Source organism: Myzus persicae, unplaced genomic scaffold (genome assembly GCF_001856785.1).
Source record: "Myzus persicae strain clone G006 unplaced genomic scaffold, MPER_G0061.0, whole genome shotgun sequence".
Taxonomy (NCBI): Eukaryota; Metazoa; Arthropoda; class Insecta; order Hemiptera; family Aphididae; genus Myzus; species Myzus persicae.
In genome coordinates this window covers 17,630-39,609 of record NW_019100550.1, presented here as the reverse complement: position 1 = coordinate 39,609, position 21,980 = coordinate 17,630, and the positions used below count along the sequence as shown (strand labels likewise).

The 21,980-nt window shown below is 29.2% G+C and overlaps 2 protein-coding genes across 2 annotated transcripts; one reads left to right on the top strand and one right to left on the bottom strand.

Annotated features, from left to right (window-relative positions):
* Positions 1-12,387: 12,387 nt before the first annotated feature.
* On the bottom strand, positions 12,388-16,961 carry LOC111032470 (protein ANTAGONIST OF LIKE HETEROCHROMATIN PROTEIN 1-like). Its single transcript, XM_022312823.1, has 2 exons — positions 16,657-16,961; positions 12,388-12,965 (listed from the first exon to the last, which is right to left on the bottom strand). Exons 1-2 carry the CDS (start codon positions 16,959-16,961, stop codon positions 12,728-12,730), a joined length of 543 nt encoding a protein of 180 aa, XP_022168515.1. The 3' UTR covers positions 12,388-12,727.
* On the top strand, positions 14,535-16,246 carry LOC111032485. Its single transcript, XM_022312847.1, has 2 exons — positions 14,535-14,816; positions 15,088-16,246. The coding sequence occupies exon 2, from the start codon at positions 15,094-15,096 to the stop codon at positions 15,592-15,594; it is 501 nt and encodes a 166-aa protein (XP_022168539.1). The 5' UTR covers positions 14,535-14,816; positions 15,088-15,093; the 3' UTR covers positions 15,595-16,246.
* Positions 16,962-21,980: the final 5,019 nt, after the last annotated feature.

The window sequence follows — 21,980 nt, the reverse complement described above, 5'->3', positions numbered from 1 at the left end:
TTTTAAAAAAATTAAAAATAATAATATTTATTTAATAAAAAAAATAATCATCTAACCAGAAATATTGTGCATGATGGATGAAACCATCTGACTTGGAGTTTCTCGTGTGTCTAAGGCTCTTTTTTTTATATTATGTCTTATAGCAATTATTTCCTCAATTTTATTATTTGAAGTGTGATTATGAGGCACTATATTTGAATAGTTTATATACTAAAATAAAATTAATAATAATACATTACAATACAATAGATACAATAATATAAATTATTACTAATTTAAAACTTACTGGTTTCATTAAATTCGTTGTAATTTTTCCCGGACATTTTAATGTTGTATTTTGTGAACATTTCCACCTAATAGTATTATTATTTTTTCTTAAAATTACATACGAATAATTCTTGTACGGCATTAATTCATTTCCCTTTTCAGTTTTAAAACTTTCCATTATAACAAAAATAAAAATTGAAAATTGTGGACACGTGGCAATAAGTTGAACGTTGCAGTTGCACTAGGTCGCATGAAATGTACAATTTAATGAAATAATGTACAATATCTTTATTCGTCGTTATCGATATTGTCATTTGTCGTTGTAGATTATATTAATACTTCCCTACAATTTCATGCAGTACTTATCTAATGTAGTTAAATAATAATAGTTTAAGAAACCCTGGTTTTTAACGACCGTACCAATATTCCACGTTCAAAACAACCGTACCAATTTTCCGACAATCCTTAAATATATAACGAAAGTACAAAATATAGTATACCACTCCGGATAAAGCGTCGTATTTAGATTTATAACTCCGTTTTGACCACTGTCCATCTGCTACAACGGTACAAAACGGTATCCCATCATTGCCAACATCTGCTTCTATTGCTAACTTTCTTTCTTCCTCTCCAGCTTTTTATATTTCCTCCCACGCTGAGTTATGAATACTAGAGCTTAAGTTTTCATGTTCTTTAAAAAAAGTTGTACTTGTCATGCACGGAATTTCCATTGCAGCTGATAATTCAGCTATTTGTTTTTGGCCAATTCCTTGAAGATGATATATAACAATGTAGCAATGTATAACTTTTACAACCAACATCAAAATCGAATATAACAAAAACTGTATTGACTATTTTCAGTTTTTTTTTCAAAATTTTAGATTAATGCTTTTCTAATAGTGTAATATATTTTAATATTTTTAGACCCTTATATTTATTGGTTAAACTACTATAAAATTTTGATTTTAAAATGGCAACATATAATAAAAATGTATGACATTTTTATGATATATTTCCGTTTGAAAATCAAATGTTGAAAGTGGTTTAATCTAATCAGTAAACAAAGATAAAAAAAAAAAAAATAATAATATATTACCTACCTCTATAATTTAGGTAGGTATATTAAGTACCGTCAACCAGGCCAACTTGGGGCAGTTTTGAAATTCTATTATAAATAACTTTAAGTCTAATTATTCTATAGGTATTTTCAATATAACATTTTTTTTTAGTTAAGGTTTAATTTATTAATTTCTGTTGCATTTGAATCATACAAATTATTCCTTCTATGTGTTTTTTTTCTGCTTGCCCCATGTTGTACCGAATATCGACAACATGGGGCATTCATGTTTTTCTTATGAAAAATCTATTTTATAATTTACTCAAACCAACTTGGGGCACTATTTTAAATTTTTAAAAAATACTAGATAATTTTCTGAATTTAAAAAATATATTTTGTACCTGGTGAGTGTATATTAACATGTACAAAAAAATAAAAACATTCTTGTTAACCAATTAAAAAATTATTAAAAAAAAATAATAAAATTAAAAATTAAAAATAATAATATTCTTGTTTAGTATTAAATATTAAGTAGGTAGGTAACTTCCTTGTTAACCAATTTATAAAGTATTAAACAAAAAATAACATTAAAAATTAAAAAATAATAACATAATTGTTAGATATTAAATAACAGGTAACTTTCTTCTTTAGGTATCTACTAAATAAGTCTTATAATTTGTAAATATAAATTAGGAATTCATGTACAATAAAACCAATGTCTTTTGATGTCAAAGGGAATCCCCATTTCCCAGCTCTAACTAGTCCGTCCAACAACAAAGATTCTTCTATTGTAGATAAAACACAAGGTCTCCCAACAGGCTTCAAATTTTTCTTATTTCTCTTTCTATTAATTGTAGACTTTGGAATTCCAAATTGTTCAGCTGCTTGACGCTCACTTCAAACACCGTTCTTAACGAGAGCAACAGCTCTTTGCAAATCATGATCAGAAAAATTTTTGTATGTTCGTCCACCAATTTTTTTCCGGCATCTACCCATCTGTACATAGTTAAAAATATAAATATGCCTAAGTAGTATTTAGACTAAATTTTAGCTAAGTTAGTCTTGTTCAAATTTAATTTAATGATCCTTGGTATAACTTGGACCAGGGTTGAATAACAATGCCCCAATTTGTACTAAATGAGTTAAACGTAATTTACAGAAATATATGCAGGATTATAATAATTTACATTATGGAGTAGTAAATTTAACACGTATCCGAACATGTTTTTTATTATTGATATGTATGTAAAGCGTTTCATTCAATGAGTATTAGTGTATGTTTTAGGACCTTTTCAAAACGATAGATATTAGACACAAAAATAATTAATTAAAATTTATACTTACGTTGAAAATTTGATGCTGCGACACTTGCAAAATGATTTTAAATATTTCTAAGATAACAACAGAATACTTGTATCACATCAATTAATTGATAAGAGACCGTTATGGAGGTAAATCTAAAAGATAATATATTTGCCCCAAGTTAAGCACGCACCCCAAGTTGGCCCGGTTGGCGGTAAATCAATATAATTATTTTTTCAATTTACCAATTGCTACAGTTCCATTTGTTACGGCTTTATTTATGGGAAGATATGATTTATCAGATGGTTCTGAAGAAATAACTTTTACAATGTAAAATTTTGCGTTTTGCATTAAAATTTGAATTTGGAAAAAAAACCATAACGTTTTTCTGAGACAAAATACATATTCAAAAAAGAATAGTCTAGTCCACCACGGCACCACCATATAAACTATTTTGGATTTGTTTAAAAATATAATCAACATCTACAATTCGTCTACCCGATAAATGGTCAGTAAGAACCCTAAATATGAAAAAAAATAAAAAAATAAAAAAATCGAAAACGAAATTCGAAATAAGAATAATCAAAGAGATTTTTGTTTTTATCTGATACTCAGTTTTACTATTATCTTCAACAATTGGGACAACTTGAACAGGTGTCGAAGTAAACCTAAAGTTTTCAATTAATTCATTATTTCTTAACAGGTGAAGTCTCAAAAACAAAATACGTGATAAAAGGTTTGGCACTGCCTACTAATGTACAATAGGTTAGTTCAAAATTTTAATTAACAAATAATTGTACAATATAAGGTAAAATGAAAATTATAGACTAAGTGAAAAAATATATAATAAGATAGGTACCTGACAATTTTTAATATCTTACTTACTGGATTGGTGTAACAAAGTCTATGTTTTCAATTTCTACGTCATTAGTAGAGCCAGTGAAGGTACTAGGTTCACTATAAATAATATAGGAGTATAGTCAGTATAGATAAAAATTACCAAACAAATAAATTGTATTAGTTATAACCTCGTCATTGAGTCATATAGGTTAGTTTGATTGATGTGTTAAAATATGAACTCCAAAAGTCCAAACACGTTTTTTAATTTCAATAATTTCTTTGTTTTGTACATATGTTCAAGTTTTTTGGGGTGGGGTGGTATAATTTTTTTATTGTCATTTTACAAATGATCAGTGACTTTCTCTATGACGAGGTACAGTCGAGACTCAACACTAATTATATATGTATATGTCACCGGCCATATGAATAATTGAGGTATTTTGAAAAATGCCTAGGCATTATGTATACTGCCGACCCATTTTTGGTAATGTAAATAAAACATAGGATTTTCAATATTATTTTATATATAACCTAGTTATTTTATGAAATACCTAGGCGTTAAGTAAAATATATATGTCGCTGGTATTAGGCGATACCCAATTTTGTTTATTTTTATCATATATCCTACTCCACCTTGGGCATTATATATAATACCTAGGCAAAGCTTGTATAATGTATATTTCCGAATGATTTTTGGCATTTTATATAAATCCTAGGTATTTTTGTAAAATACCCGATTCTCCATATTGCCGGTAAAATATATAACAAAACAATTTTTTTCGTTTTAGACCAGGAAACTAAACATTTAAAATTAAATTTAAATTGGTTATACAATGTTTTTAATTTTTAAAATAAATAATATGTAATTTAGGGCACTTACCTTGGTTTTTTAGATCGTCTTAGTGCAAGTGCCTTAGTGACCATTTTTTTTAGTCGATCGTTTACGCTTTAGCTCATTTTAGATTCTGAGTGGAACGATGAATGTATAGATTTTACAATGATGTGTGTTTTTTTTTTAATTTTTTTTTTGTGTCTGTCATCACCTTTTAGGACAGTAAAACTGCTTCGATTTTCTTCAACAGCAACTTTTCTGATTGGAAAGTGAATCTAGTTGGTACTTTGGGGGGTCAAAAGAAAAAATTTCCCAGTAGTTTTCAAAAGCGACGTGATAAACAAAAGAAAAATTAAGAAAAAACGGGAATTTTTAAGCAAAATCGATTTTGGTTTTTGGTGCAACTCTAAAACAAATGGCCGTAGATATATGAAATTTTCACAGGTTGTTTATATTTGCATTTTCTATACACTGTAAAATTTTGAAAATAATTTGACTCTTTTTGAACTGTTAACGGACATTGTCAGTTTTCAATTTTTTTAATTTTTTTTTTCTATAAATATTAATACAATTTTATTTGTTGGTTAAAAAAACTTGAAAATTTAATACAAGGCTCCTAGTATATTGTTTCAAAGGCAGATGAAAAAAATTAAAAATCCTTAGTCACAGTTTTTTTTTATAAGCATTTAAAGTTCAAATATTGACAAAATACGTAAAAACGACGAAAATTTAGAAATTATTTTAAGTTAGAAATTCATAAAAAAATTTTTTTTTAAATCTAAGATTTTAAAATTTAATACAAGATGCCTCATAAGTTTGTCTACCTTTATCAAAAAAAAAAAATGTTTAGAGGAAAGTCAAATTAAATTTTTATGAGCGTTTGAAATTCATATTTTTTCAACATTTGATATTCACTCGATTTTTCATGTAACAATTTTCTGTTTTTGTTGTAATTAAAAAACGAATGGCTGTAGATACTTGAAAATTTCACTGAATGTTGATATTAGCATTTTCTAAACACGATAAAATTTTGAAAATAATTTTACTCTTTTTGAGATGTTTACGGACATTGTCAATTTTCTTAGTTTTTTTTTCTATAAATACCAATAAAATTTTATTTGTTGGGCGAAAAATTTTGAAAATTTAATACAAGGCTCCTGATATATTTTTACAATAGCAATTGTAAAATATTTAAAATACATAGGCACAACTTTTTTTTATAAGCATTTAAAATTCGAATTTTGACTCAGATATATTGGTATTAATATGTCTTAAACCAAGACTGACATACCGTCTCCACTCAGAATCGTTTTTCTTATACAATGATATTGTATCATTGAATTCAAATTTAATTCCATCCATTATACAGTGACCCACTTGTAACCTACTGTACAGCAGTGCGACATCCACTTACCCGCTTTTTTTTATTCACCATAATGAACAATATAGAGCCGGAAAATTGTAAAAAAAAAATGATAAAAATGTTCACAAATGATGTGCTCACGTTGAATCATACAGAAGAAATGGTTATAACCTTCGGAGTTTACTTTACGATAAGTCGAATATTACAATAGTTATAGTAATAATTATACTTGAATATTTATTTTTAATTTTCATACATATTTCTGGAAATACAGCTATTAGTAGTCTCATATTGTTACTTCCGTTATCCGAATTCGTAATCTCTAAGTACGGTGTCTATATTTATAACTTTTTTTTTTAAAAATTAATTTAAACATCAATTCAAGTTTTTTATATTGCAGCAATATACCATTATAATTTATACCAAGTATTATACTATTATGTAGAAAAATATTTATTTTATATGATTAGGTACTAGAATTTATTGTTGAAAGACGAATTGTTCATACTTTGAAGTTTGATGTACCTACCTATCTACTGTCTGAAAATATTAGAATGTCAACATTGTAAAAATGATTGAACACAGATAAAATAAGTTATCATTTATCCAGTCGGTCAGTGATGGAATACCGTCTATGATTGTCGATTGCCTGATTATAATAATTGTATTTATTCATTATTGTTAGTTCTATAATAAAATATCAATAATTCATATTCCTATTCCTATAAGTATAAAGGTTTATAATCGGCGCATTATCTATTCTCAGAAGCGTTTGTCGTAGTGCGTCGGCCCTCGTTGCCTATTATTGCCGGCCGTACGAGACAGTCACTTTTTGGCGTAGTGGGGGAATTTGCGACCTCCGTCACAACGGCATGTAGGTGGCAGCACACTATTGTAATGAAATATCAAATCTAACGACGTAAATATGCTGTCGAAAAACAAACGAAAATCAATTAAAAAGTGGTTTTAGAGTAAAATTACCTATAATAAATTTTATAGAGAACAATATTTCGAAGGGAACTTCATCGGGGTTTTTTATTAATACAAATACACAGCTCGATATTAAAGGCACAAAAACCTTTTTTTTTTACATTTTTTAAATTACTGTAACTTTTTTACTGCTTAATATTTCGAAAAACACCGACAAGGTTCCCTCCTAAAAATTGTTCTCTATAAATTTCATATAAGTATTTTTACTCTAAAAACCCTTTTTAATGCCGTTTCGTTTGTTTTTCGTTGACGTGTTTTTACCGCTGAAAATGACCAGTGTGACATCCTCTTAATGTAAGATACACATTCCTCTCACCACTTTTCTGAGGCACCGCTGCGCGATGACCTTTTAACCAGTTATTATTCTGACCCACCAACAATTTTTGAATAATTAAAATGGAACAACCTGCAAGCAACAATTCTTGTAACAAAAATACACCAACTAAAAACATGTCTAATCAAGCCCCGTCTCAAATCAGTTCTAAACAAAAACAAAGAACAGGATCAACCATCACTGTAAATAGTTCACATGACACTCGTATACAGAGTGGTTCAAATGACGTCTTTAATTCTTCCGATTCAGCAGACGAAAACGATGATAAATTCATTTTTCAGAAAAACAAAAATACGCCAAAACGAACCTTTCATCGACCGACACTTCCAATCCCACACCTAAGAAAGTCAAACCATTATTTATAACGGTTAACAGATTTGCTCCACTCCCAAATGATGACACTGTGATGGGAAACACCCAAAACAATCCTACTCCCCACTACAATTTAACTCCATCCGATGGCTAAAATTATAAAAGAAAACTTCCACCCCCAATCTATGTCTGTGGCATCCTTGACTTCGTTGAAGTGCGCAATAAACTAATTAAGCCAATCGGTAACGACACATTCACTTGCAAATCATCTACAAACGGTTTAAAAATCCAAACATCAGATCCTAAGTATTATTGTGAATTAATCCATTTTCTAAAAGATAGAGAAGCTCAGTACCAACCTCAGGAGGAAAAGGCCTTCAAGTAGTGATCCGAAACCCTCATCAGTCCACTCCATTAGTTGAAGTCTTAATAGAAATCGAAGAAATCGGCAACTTTCCAACGTTCTGCAAAAACCCACCAAAAATAAACTTCCTATTTTCTTTGTTAACCTGGAGCCAGCCGAAATTAATAATGACATTTTTGGAGTAACGTAATTATTCCGCACTAAAATGAAAATTGAGGAACCACACAAGTGGAAAGATGTCATCCAGTTTCATAATTGTTAGGAATATGGACACACAAGGAAATACTGCTCATACTCTCTCAGACGTGTCCGTTAGGTTAGTCACCACCCTTCCTCCAACTGCAACAAATCAAACGAGTCATCTGCCAAATGTGGCCTGTGCGAAGATGACCACCCAGCAAACTACAACGGATGCCACATTTACAAAGGCCTCCAACACTTCCCCAAGCCAAATTCGAACAATCATTTCACCCAAAACAACGTCACTAAAGAGGATATTATGTCATTACTAACAATGATAAATAATTATTGTAACATAATTAACATAATTTGTATTGTGTACTGCAAAAGTAAATTATTAAGTTACTATTTTAGAAATTTAAAAATGACCAATGTAAATACATGATACAATTTTCAAAATATTTTGACTCGTACAGTGTTACACAGTTACTCATAACTTTACACAAATACTTATTGATAGTTATTTTTTCGTCATCATATATTTATATGTAGACGTTTCTATAGGTACCCTTTTATTTTTAATAACAATTCACAAAGATTATTTTTATCAAATTACAATAAAGTAAATAGAAATGGGCTACTATGATATAGTTAAAAAGAAATCATGTACGTTACCTACTGTAAGAAAGAAGATTCGCATTAATTCAATAATTACATTGGTACGTTTCCTTACATTTGAAAATAATTTAATATTATTGATATTTTATGTCAGCTCACTATTCTCTTTTTTCTCTGGCATAAAAATAACGAATTTATGTTCAGCAGAATCAATCAGGGGTCGATCATTATTCCACGAATTGGCGAAATCCGCCTACATCAAAACCACACATATATTAAATGTTCGATTATTATTAGTTTATTTTTTAAAATGATGTCGATAAAAGTTTGAAATTCGTTCAAAATACTTGAAAATGTAATACGATTCCTCTTAAATTGGTTTAACTTAAACAAAAAAAAAAGTATACTGGAATTTCAAATTAATTTGTACAAGAGTTTGAAATTAGATTTGAATATTCACCAGTGAAATTAAACATATTTTCTAATTTTGTTGTTTTTCAATAAATTATAAACGAAGGCAGTTGAAATGTTCATCAAATGTTTATTTTACCATTTACTTTAAATTATTCAATTTTCGAAATATTTTGACTCGTTTTGAGTTATTTCTAGATATTTTAAAATTTCATTTTTTTAGTTTTTCATTCTATAAATTCAATACAATTTTATTTGTTGTCTCAGAAACTTGACAATTTAATACAATTATCCTGATAACTGTTTACAATAGAAGTTGAAAAAAAATTTAAATACATAGGCACGATTTTGTAATGTAAGCATTTTTAAGCCCAAAATGAGAACATCTATGAAAATCGATAATTTACAAATTAATTTATCGTTAAATATTTATAAAATGATAAATCTTTATAGCTAAATATAAAAAAATTGTAAAAAATGTCATACAAAAATAGTTAGTTCTGTATCCAAAAACTTTATACATTTTTTTAGTTTTATTAGTTTTTTTTATAGTTATTTTGTTGTACTTAATTTAAAAATAATATGCATGGGTAGATACTTGAAGATATTAGAGTATATTATTATATTTTATACACACAATGACTTTTCTTATATAATTTTTTTAAAATTGAATTTACTGTTGTAATAATTCTTAATATAAAATAAATAACTTTAATCAACTTTTATAATTACATAATATACTAAGTTATGAAGTAATATTTACTCTGACAGACGGTCATTGCACAGAATTTTTTATGGTACACAATGATTTTATTTCATTGAATTCAAATTTAAAGCCGTGGTTTCCTACAACCACGCATCCGTGATTGCGTGGTGCGCGATGCGTGATGCGTGATCGCGCAAAAGTTGAAACCATGAAAAACCNCTTTTTGTACGCATACAGTATGTCATACAATATTTTGTTTGTATTTCACTGCCGATTATTATTGTACATATCTAAAACTGACATAAACTATTTTAGAAAACATAGTATGGATACATAATAAGTAAACCATGACTGTTGGAGTGTTAAGGCATCAAAAAAAAAAACACATATTTGAAAAAAAAATTTTTATTCAGCTTAAAAACATTAAATAAATTAGATATATTGTTATAATGATATTAAAATAAATTTTCCAGTTGACAACTTACAATGGTCCTTCCGCCGCCGTCACGCATGACTCATCCAACGTCTGCAATTTATAAATAATTCATAAAATTAGAAAATCTCAATTGAAAAACAATAAATGAATGAAATATGGTATATATTAAAAAAAATTATCTAATTGACAACTTACAATGGTCCATCCATAACCCGTATCGGGGGTGGGGAGGACTCTCTTCCATGTCCTACAATTCATGTAGGATTAGGATGTTATAAGGATCATTATTATTATTTTTAATGTGCGTTACTCACATCGTCCGTGGCCGGTGGTGGCGGTATTCTTGCCGGGTGCCGCGACGCCGGACTACGCGGTGGCCGAATGGCCAGCGGCGATCGATCCCGCTGCACCCAACGGCGCGGCGACCGATCCCGCTGATTCAGCCGTCTAGCTGTATTGGGGGCTATTAACACAACAAAACTAAATAATATTTTTATTCAGTATAAATATATTGCGTAAACACTCACCGCGGCAATCCCCGACCAGGTGCCCCTGGCTCTGGCACCGGTAGCATCCTGAAACACGATGTAGGCAATAGTTTTAATTTTATTGGTAAACATTTAAATGTTCCTATCTACTTACGTTTCTTTAATTTTTGACTGTTGCCCGAAGGTGGCTCGCGGCGGTGGCGGGAAGGGTGTCCAAGGTTGGTAACGGTGCTGCGTAGTTGTGGTAAATGTAAGTATTCATCGTTACACCCGTACCCTCGGACACACGCGACATCAATTTTTCAAGGCTAAAATGTAAAAAAACGAAAACTTTAAAGCCGTGGTTTCCTACAACCACGCATCCGTGATTGCGTGGTGCGCGATGCGTGATGCGTGATCGCGCAAAAGTTGAAACCATGAAAAACCATGTAAGTGTTTATTAATAATTCACGCGCGTGAATATTCGCGCGCGCGATTGTCGATTCACGCACGTCAATCACGCAACAGTCGCTACTAGAGCATACATTTGCGTGTCACGCAGCGGAGGACGAATAAAATAAAAATATTTTATCCCAAGCTTCTATAATATTATAATATATTATTTTATTATTATTTACTATATAATATAAATTGTATTTAAATATTTATTGCTTATAATAACTGCATATTATATTACTCAAATCATTAATTAGTAGGTAAGTATCAATTTCATACATTTCATTTAAAACATGCTTTATTCATTGACAATAAATATTTTAGATCATTCCTTCCAGATTATTTCCTTTTCAAAAAAACTATGGAATCAAAATCATTTAACTCTGTAGATGATGAAAAGTTGATTGAATGTGTCCGAAATTATCCTGTTTTGTACAAATTAAGCGACAAAAATTATAAGGATAATTCCGTCAAAGAGAACTCCTGGAAAGAAATTTCACACTTCGTAGGAAAAAATGGTATGTATTATTGGATGGAGATTATTATAACAATTAATAGCCAATATAATTAAACTGTTGTTTTTGCTCTACTTTAGTTTTTTAGTTTTTAGTTAAGTTAATTCAAAAATTAAAAAGGTGACACGTTTGAAAACAATCATTTTTTTTATTATTATTAACTTTTAATTTTATTATAAAATCATTGGTTTAAATATTTATTATTATAATTGTATCAAATTTACATTTGGTAGCATTCATTCGTTCGTTTGTCGTTCGGATTTTTGTGTCAACAATCCAATTTATAATTATAGAAATCTCATATTATTAATATTATATGGCGACTTATGGGTTTTTAGTGAGCCAGCGAGGTTGTGCACAATCAAAAATAAAAATAAACAAACATCTATATATATATGTTATAATGCTTTTTTAAATAATATAAGGGAAATTCAAAATATGTAGTTTATTTTTAAATTAAATAATATTATAAGAGAATACAATAAAAAATAAATACTTATTCTACTTTATTCTAAAATAACCAAATAAAAGAAAACACAATTGAAATTAAAGAAAATACTTTTGAAAATAGCCCAATGTATACAATAATATTATTTCAATTAGTTCGTGTGACGTGTTTTTGCTGCCAGCTCACTGATCCTATCCTGCTGTTAAAATTAATCTTTAAAAGTTTCCCTGACTCGAAAAGCTTCATGTGTTGCATTTCCCCCTGTTGCGCTTAATTGTACCATGTTCGTTTGTACGTCCGTTATGGGATCTTTTTCTGTTGAATCTGTAGGACACACAATTCGTTCATCTCGTAATAGATTATGGATAATACACGAGGCCATTATTAAGTTGTCTACTGTCTCAGGAAGAATATTAATTGGAGTAAAAAATACTCGAAAATTTTGACACATAATTCCAAACGTATTTTCCGTTGTTCTTCGCGCTCGACTTAAACGATAATTAAAAATGGCTTTCGTTTGATCTGTTTTTGATTGATTTCGAGGGTAGGGCCTCATCATTGTTTCCGTTAATTTAAACGCCTCATCACCAACAAATACATGAGGCACGACTATATCAGTATTTGTTAAGCACTCTGGGTCTGGAAATTTAAATTTTCCTGTTGAAATCAATTTTCCCAAATTTGATTTAGGGAAAATTCCTGCATCTCCTTCTTTTCCATATGACCCTATGTCGACCACTATAAACTTGTTATTCGCATCAACTACAGCCAATAGAACAACGGAAAAAAATGATTTAAAATTAAAATACAGTGATCCAGAGCTATCAGGTCAAACTATCCTTATGTGTTTCCCGTCAATAGCGCCGCAGCAATTCGGAAAATTCCACATTTCATAGAAATCATTGGATATTTTTTTTAAGCTATGTTCGGTAGGTTCTGGCATTGTTATGTTTTTCAATCGGTTACAAATAGCTTCAAGTACTTCCTTTATAATAGTACTTATCCAGCTGTGCGATATTCTGAACTGAAATGAAAGAGATCTGTAACTCTCTCCGGTTGCTAAGAATCTGTAAAATGTAATTACTTACATTTAAATTATTTTTAGTAAACGACTGCAAAACACGTTGGCGTACGATAAGAGATTCATACAAAAAAAATATGAAAAAATGTAAATTAGGTACTGGTTCAGCAGCTCCGACAAAATCAAAGTATAACGATGATGCATTAAGTTTCTTAAACAACATTGAAGATGAAAGAAGGTAAAAACGAATTATTATTATTATTATTATTAAGCTACTTTATACGTTATATATTATGTACATATTTTATACTCGTATATTAAAATTTTTAATCAAAATTTCATGAAATTCTGAGATTACATTTTTTTTTTTTAGATTTATTGTTGTATAAACATATTTTTTTTTAACTAAATAGTAAATATTACAATGAGTAGTAAAGTCTATTAATTTTTACTTTTTATCCATATTTTTGTATATTTTTTATTTTTATTAAATATATTAAAACAAACACATAAAATGGTATTACTTTAAAAATAATTTATAATTACCACAAGAATATATTTCAATAAATTCTGAATTTGATTATTTTTTATAAATTAACACAAATTGATTTTAGAACTTACATAATATTAATGATGAAAATTATGAATTTAAAATTTAAATTTATACTTTGTAGTAACTAGTAAGTGTATATTGAGATTTGAAAAAAAACACACACAATTGTAGATCCAATAATTTCTTCATTTCACTAAGAATCTTAAACCTCTACCCAAAATGCAAAATTGCTACTACCCCGACCAGCTTTTTTTATATTACTGCTTAAAATGCAAATATCTTATAATTTATAAAATTATTTTTAGAACTAAGTCGAACATTGCCTACAATGAAAACGTAAATTATTCAGAGGTTATGGAAAATGAAAGTTTTAATCAAACTGCAGAGTCAGAAGAAAAGTGTTTATCTAATAATTCTGGTCAAGTTTCATCAGAGACATATAGTTCGATAGTCGATCAACCACTGGAAAATGAAATACGTGATAGTTTGACAGATAGGTTTCGAAAACCGTATGAAAAACCAAAAAAAATTGGAACAAAGGATAAGATAATTGAGGAAATCAAGAAAGGGTGAGAGGAGCGTTTGGCGGTGTTAAAAGAGATGAGACAAGGCGAATTATGTAATGATCCAATTCAAATTTTTTTTAAAAGCATGGCTTCGACAGTTGCAACATTTCCCCCAGAATTGGCCGTAGAAGCAAAAACAAAGGTTTTTAGTATTATTTCCGAATTAGAATTACGCGCACTAAAGGCAAAGGCTTCGAATACAACTTCCGTAGAATCAATTGTACCGGTATCGCCTATTCCATCAAAACAGATAGTTCCGACAATATTTGTTGAAGAAGATTCTTCAAGTTCTTCAACTTCTGCAACAAGCAGTGTTTCGTGCCCTACCGCAGCTGCAAACTCCAGTTATGCTTTTTTACAATATTATAATAATGATTATTAATTTTTTTTTACAATTATTAAACCAAGGTGTTTTTATTTTTATATTTTGTTTTATTTTGCAAACACATTTTAAAAGGGTTGTTATGTTTTTAATTTATTTTAAGAAATATTTGTACCGTAACATGGGGTAACTTTGTCTCTGGGTGGTAACTTTGGCCCACCGTTGGAATTTTGAATACTTCTGTGTGTTGTGATAAGACATGTGACTATTATCAATGTGTTGTAGTGGTTTTCGATAGTATACAACACTGGTAACCGAATGTGATAACAGTTTTTATCGTTATCACTCGTGTTGCTATCAAAAAAAATTTGTTTGTATTCACGTGTTTTCAACGGAAAAAAACCACGTCTCAAAACTTTTGTTTGATTTGAAGTTAAAGAATCGTCTTTTTTTTCGGTAAGTCTGATATTATCTCATACATATAGTACTAATAAAGAATAAATCTTAAAATTTAAAAAAAAACCAAATGTGTTTTTGTAAACTTACATTTTGTAGCTTGGGGTAACTTTGTCCCGCTATTATTTGATAGTGATAGCTAAAATATGATTTTTTTTTTTTACATTTTTTGTCATGTTTATGGTATAATTAGTCATTTTAGGCACTTAAGTTATACCTGCCTACTTAGTTTACATAGTGTCTCATCTGTCTTGTCTATTTTGCTTAACAGTAAACGATGCCGCGTAATCCAAAAAGATCGCTAGGTACGAGGGCGTATGCAAACTATACGCCGGCAACGTTACAGGCATGTCTAAGAGCTATAAAGTCCAAACAAATGACACAACGTAAAGCTTCCGAACACTACAAGATACCTAGGTCAACCATAAAGAATAAACTAAAAGTATTGCACAGTAATAGTGTTGGGCATCCCACAGCATTTACTCCCGCCGTGGAAGCTAGCTTCGCACAGCATTGCATGAAACTTGCCGATTTTGGTTTCCCATTAATCCCTTCGGACCTTAAGATGTGTGTAACTCGTTACTTAGATTGTAAGGGAGTTCGAGTTTCTCAATTTACTAACAATATTCCGGGTGATGACTGGATTCGCGGGTTCTTAAAAAGAAATAAAGATTTATCGTTGAAAGTCAGTGCAAATATTAAAAAAAGTCGTGCGAACATCACAACTGACGATATAAATGATTATATGGACCGGTCGTATCACAAAAATGTCCAATGAAGGCCCAACTGTGGACTGTATGGAGAAGCTTTCAAAGCAGTGGAGGTGGCCCGCGAAGAAAGACTGCATTGACTATGAGTGGCACGACGTCATAGCAAAAATAAATCCGCCGCTTTTGCGCAAACGCAATTTTTTTATTGTACCAGAATTAAATGACTATGTGTAATATGTTATATTATTATATTATTTAACTTCTGTAATTAAAACATACATTTAGTATTTTTTTTTTTATTATTTAATACATATATGTATTTAAGGTGTAATAAAAAAATTAATTTCCTTAAACTGGCTGTTTTATTCGTTATTTTCGCTTGTTTTACCCCCAAAATTGGTTTAATTGCTTTCTAGAAACTTGCTGATTAATTTGACATAGCCTAACTTTGGCCCAAAGAAGCAGGGAGGGCAGATATATAAAGATATTGGAGGTGAGTTAAAGTTACCCCATTGCCGGGTAACATTGGCCCAAATTTTTGAATAGATTTTTTAAAGTTAAAAAACGAAAAAAATTAAAATTAGATATCACAGAAGGCATGTCTAAGCACACACAATTATGTACGTATTTTTTTTTTTTTTTTTTTTAAGTGCAACCTACCTAAAATTAGCCCTAAAGTTTAAAAATGCTGAAAAATGGTACAAAGTTACCCCATGTTACGGTATTCTTTTTTTTTTTTTTTGTATTTAAGGTAAAACATGTAGTTTGTTTATAACATTACAAATATCTAAAATTTCAGGACAGCAATTTTTTGTAACATTTTAGTAAAGTTACTATACTTAAATAATTAAAATGTATAACTATAGATCTATACATTTTGTTCGTGTAAAATGTAATACCGGTGTTATAATATGATGTACCTATATATTTCTACATTTAAATATATTGTTATTTAAACCATTTTTAGTATTTATGTAATATGTCCAACAATAACTTTTTTTCAAATCATAATTATATTTAAATAAATTAAATTATGTACTTGTTCGTTAAAAACTAACATGATATATGCTATTTTTTTTTAAATCTAAATTGCTGAATATACTATAATTATAATACCATAATTAACTTACCTTAGAGTGAGAGCGAGTTTTTCCTCCGGTGATATTGGTCTTTTAACTCTGTTGCTTGGATGTCTTCTTATATCGTCTTTAATATAATCTAATATATAATTGAATAGTTCAAATGATACCCTAAAATATGCACGAAATCTGTATTCGTTATCGATAAGGCGTCTTTCAACTAAAATATTATAACATCCTTCTCTACTCCGTTCAGTAAACATTTCGTCCTCTTCATCCCTGAAATAATTTGCAAGTAGCAACAGTTCTTCGTCAGCTTCGTCTTCTAAAATATTATAAAGCGTCAACACGTCCATTTTGGCGAATAACTGTGCACCAACTGACAAATATTTTCATCATGCATTCACGCATTCATAATCACGCACTGTGTAGCAAAACACCATCACGCAATACGCATCACGCATCGCGCAAGTGTGATCGCGCAATAGCGCATCGCGCACCACGCAATCACGGATGCGTGGTTGTAGGAAACCACGGCTTAACACTATATTACGGTGGCCCAATTATAACCAACTGCACAGAAGAGCCACATCCACTCACCCGCTTTTTAAATTATATTTATTATATTATATCATAATATAAATGTTTATATTTACATTATTAAAGTAGAAGTAATATTAAAATACGGAATTTAAAACTAATTCTATGGAATATTAGTTGTGTATTTCCATTTTTATCTGTTTTGATACATTTGTGAGGTACCTGTCATACTTCTTTTGCGTGCGGTATTTGGTGGGTTATGCGTTTTGTGTGGTATTTTATTGGGTTCCGGGACATTTGCGGTCGGCACCTTTTGCGTGCCATTTGCGGTCAATTTATTTCTATCTACCTGACTATAAAGTTCGGGTGCTATATATAATATTTTATATACTATATAATTAATTTATGTTAATAGGTAGCTATAATATAATACTTTTTTACTATAATTGATATAATCATATACTTGTCAATCACAATTTACTGTACTTACATGAAAAACATACCCTATTTTTTTTAAAACCTTATTATAATTATTATAAAAAATGCACATAATAATAATATTTTTGTCAATCACAATTCATCTACTTACACGCCATAGTATGAAAATGTGTTGGCCGTGATATTTATTTATACTGGATTGTAAAAAATACTGCCAGTCCTAAGCCTGGAAAAGTGTGAAGGGAAGTTTAAATATAATATATTTGACAAGTATAGTAATAATCAGTAGTATAATTTCAATTATAGCAAAAAAGTATTATAGCTACCTATTAACATAAATTCAGTATATAGTATATAGAATATTATATATAGCACCCAAATTGTATAGTCCGGTAGATAGAAATAAATTGACCGCAAATGGCACGCAAAAGATGCCAACCGCATCGGTGCCGACACCTTTTATTGTTAGCTCAAGACATCGTTTTTCAACCTTTTTAGTGTCACGACCTCCAAAATAGGTATAAAATATGGTCAATCACTTCTCGACCCCCCCTCCATTTATATTAGGTAAAAATTTGAACAATAAAAATCCTATCATTAACCAAACGAAATATAACATTTTAAATATCAATTTATAAATACCATATCTATGTATATCCTTATCGGAATAATTTTATTATTATTATTCTAATTTTTGTTTTTCAATTAAAAGCCTTAAATATTTAAATAAAAGGGTACATTTTGTAAATCAGCGTTTTATTATTTTTGACCTACGCGACCCCAAGGCAAGGTGTTTTCTGGTCGCGATCCCTGGTTGAGAAACGCTGGCTTAAGATATAAAAGATATGACCTATTATTTAACATTAATTGTGTTTTTACGATACTTAAATTTTTTTTCCAAGTTTAAACATTTTTAAATTGTTATAATTTAAGACCACTTAAAATTGATTTTCATTTATTTTATTTTATGTTTAGTGCCATGGTATTATTATGTTATTTTGGATTATTTCTACTAATCCATGGCCGAGTGATTTAAGAGGTAATATAATAAATTAGTTTTAAAAAAATGAATAATATATTTACAAAATATTTATATGATGTAGGTAGATACAGAACATTAATTTACTTTTATTTACATTTAAAATATAGATCCTGGTTTTTATATATTACTGAATTTGTTGATATATTTGTTTATTATTAATTTATTGAACTGTTTGTTCTTATATGATGAAGTGAGTAAAATATTACAATATTATATAATATTATTTTTAGTTAATCATTTAGTTACCTACCTAGTTCTCTACGCACAAATAAATTATTAGGTTTGTGAGCATCATTTTATTTCTAATTTATTTCATTGTATATATTCAAGCACTTAGAAAGCACGAATGAAAACCAAGAATATGGACCAATATTTAATTTATGTAAGACAATTAGACACATACTATTTTGGACGTACGGTTTATACATACATATGTTTGTGATTATCATTGGATTACACAAATTACTTATTGCGTGAGTTTAATTTAATATTCTAATGCGTAGGTATACCGTCAGTGCCTTCAGGGGTGGTTTATTTTGGTCATTTAAAGTGAAACTAAATATTTTATATATTATGTACCTATGGTTCCTGCGGTTACCATCATAAAATGTACCGTGCACAAATAACAATATTTTATTAAAAAACAAATTTTTAAAATTGTATTCAGATTTAATTTTATTAAATTATAAATATAAATATTGTTACATGATGATACATTTGACGTATACCCACGTGCTATTTTAAATACCGATGTCAATGATGTCCATGTGATCAATATGTACGGTACCTCTAGTATAATATATGATACAGCTATGTGCTGTACGTCTATACCTGCCATTTATTACAGTACCTACTTTAATACTTTAAAGAAACTTGAAACTATTTTTTTTGCAGAGAAATTGCTGTTTTGTCGAGGTCATGTAGATCGTCATATTTTCTGACCATTTACCATATATTGCATATTTTTATTTTTAGCACCTGTTATATTTTAACAAAGTCCAAACTGTTTTTTTTAAATTTGATTTTTACAAGCGAAATAATCATGACATTCATACATTGTATGAAATAATATATAATGTATATTTATCAATAAATACAAAGACTAAAATTCTTACAAAAAAAACTTAGGGGATAATTGATAATGTGAGCTTTTAAGGACACCTAAAATGCTTTATGTCGTTATATATAAGTATATAACTAATGACTGATTCCGAAGATTAAGAAGAAGGCCAGATTTTCATTTGAAAACATTCAACATCACGAGATTGACTGTCAGAGAAGTAGCTAAGAATTTGGAATATCATTTGGTTCTTGTTCTTCATATTTATCAATTTAAAAAGGTGTCCGAAAAATTAGTACCAAGGCTGTTAACAGTGGGCAAAATGGAACATTATGTGAAGTGTTTGAAAATAGGGTATCGGGTTTCTAATGACTAAAATTAATAAAGTCAATTGGGTAAATAAATGAATAATCCCGAGACCAAATTAGAGGAGTTTAATGAGATCATTGGAAATGAAACAGAAAAAAATACAATTTATTTATTTTATTTTAAAACTTATTAAATAACAAAAATTAATTTTAAAAACTACTGACCAAATTTCATACTTATAGCTTCTCGGTTCCGACTGAGCGACGATGAATCAGTCAGAGCAAGTTATTTTATATTTATATATTTATATTGTATGTTGAAACATAATTTAGGCTCATATTAAATATTCAAATATACTTTATTCATATCTCAAAATAAGTCAGTCTAAAAATCACGATATTCTAATATTCACTTATCTATATAAAGTAAAGCAAAAGGTCGGTTTTGGTGTACAATGTTACACTTTTCAACATTAAATTTCAAATTGTCCAATACATTATATACGTACTACCTATGTAAAGTATAAACCTCACAAAAATGACGATGCTTTGGGGTCACCAACTTCAATATTTGAGTCACTGGTTGACATTAAAATTCAAATACACTGTTATTCGGTACTTATATAGAACACACATCGTACCTATTTTCAAATTGGTTTAAGAATATTGCATATTTTAAAATGTTGTTGTGAATATTTTCTAACTATATAAAAACAGTGGTACTAGCTGTCTAGACTTTTGACTCCAGGATTAAGATAATATGTTATTACATTTGAAAATATATTTTAATGTTTATTTATTATATAAGGTATATCATACATTACCTAATATGTTTTAAATTTTGTTTTTAGTATCGTAAATGAGTTAGAGAGTTTTTATGTACCTCGACTATGCTTCTTTATGTGGAGTGTGATTTGTTTTTGTAAGTTTACACCTAATAATAATCGATGCCATATTTACTACAAATCTTCTAATATGTTACTTAAATTATAGCCATTGACGTTTATTGGTTATTGAAAACGTGTGCTTATCATCAAATAGTTAGTGCAAGAAATATAAATACTGATCAATATTTGATTATGGTCGAATCAAAAAAATGAAAAATTCAATATTAAAATAATGATAACGATTACAATAACAGATTCCAGAGAACTACCAAAACTGTTGTTTTAACTTTTAAGAATAAAATAATATAATACTATACTTTATTATATAAATTAACTATACCTATCAAACAAACCTTGAAGTCCTGAAGTACCTAAAGTTAACATGAAACTACTCTGTATTAAGTAATTTCGTAATACAATTCAAAATGTCAGACTGAAGAAGCTATTTTCAAGTAATGCTGATATGTGTTATGAGTTATAACCATATTATTTCAGCCGTCCATCACAACGTTTCAAAAAGTTATTAATTTTAAAAAGGTATTTCAGGAATACCCAGATTGTAAACAGATATACATAGTACGGATTTTGGTGGCGCTTGTGGTTTATATTTTAATGACGTTAACGACAAAAATAATAGTTTAAGCATATTAATATGTAGTAAACACCATAGATACTCTTTAGAAAGGTAATTACTTACAAATCAAAATAAATCATAAAGCTCAATAAAATTATTGTTGGCATCGTACGTCTTGGTTATACTGATGCGCTTGACAAGCTGACTGCTTGATGTCCTATCGGTAAACCCTGCCATCTTCAATCTCAAACTTGTTATTCCTTCTGTATTATTATTATTATTATTATTGTTATTGTTCATTATTATTTATTGTCTTTGTTTTTGGTTGTGAATAATGAAAAATCTTAAAAATAAAAACGTACCAACTACATCCAATTTGAAACCAGACGCCACACTCAATGTTGAAAATCGAAGCATATTTACAGTACTTTACTGTAGTGAGTGTACACCACGGTTAAAGATATACAGGTTAGCTATCGTCTATCTAAATAGCATTGGCAGCTGCGGTCAATACGCGATACGGGTT

Coding starts and splice junctions, on each gene's coding strand:
- LOC111032470 (XM_022312823.1), bottom strand. CDS start 16,961: ATGGACGTGTTGACGCTTTATAATATTTTAGAAGACGAAGCTGACGAA. Junction 12,966..16,656: donor AAACTCGCTCTCACTCTAAG/GTAAGTTAATTA, acceptor TACATTTTACAG/ATTCTTAGCAACCGGAGAGA.
- LOC111032485 (XM_022312847.1), top strand. CDS start 15,094: ATGCCGCGTAATCCAAAAAGATCGCTAGGTACGAGGGCGTATGCAAAC.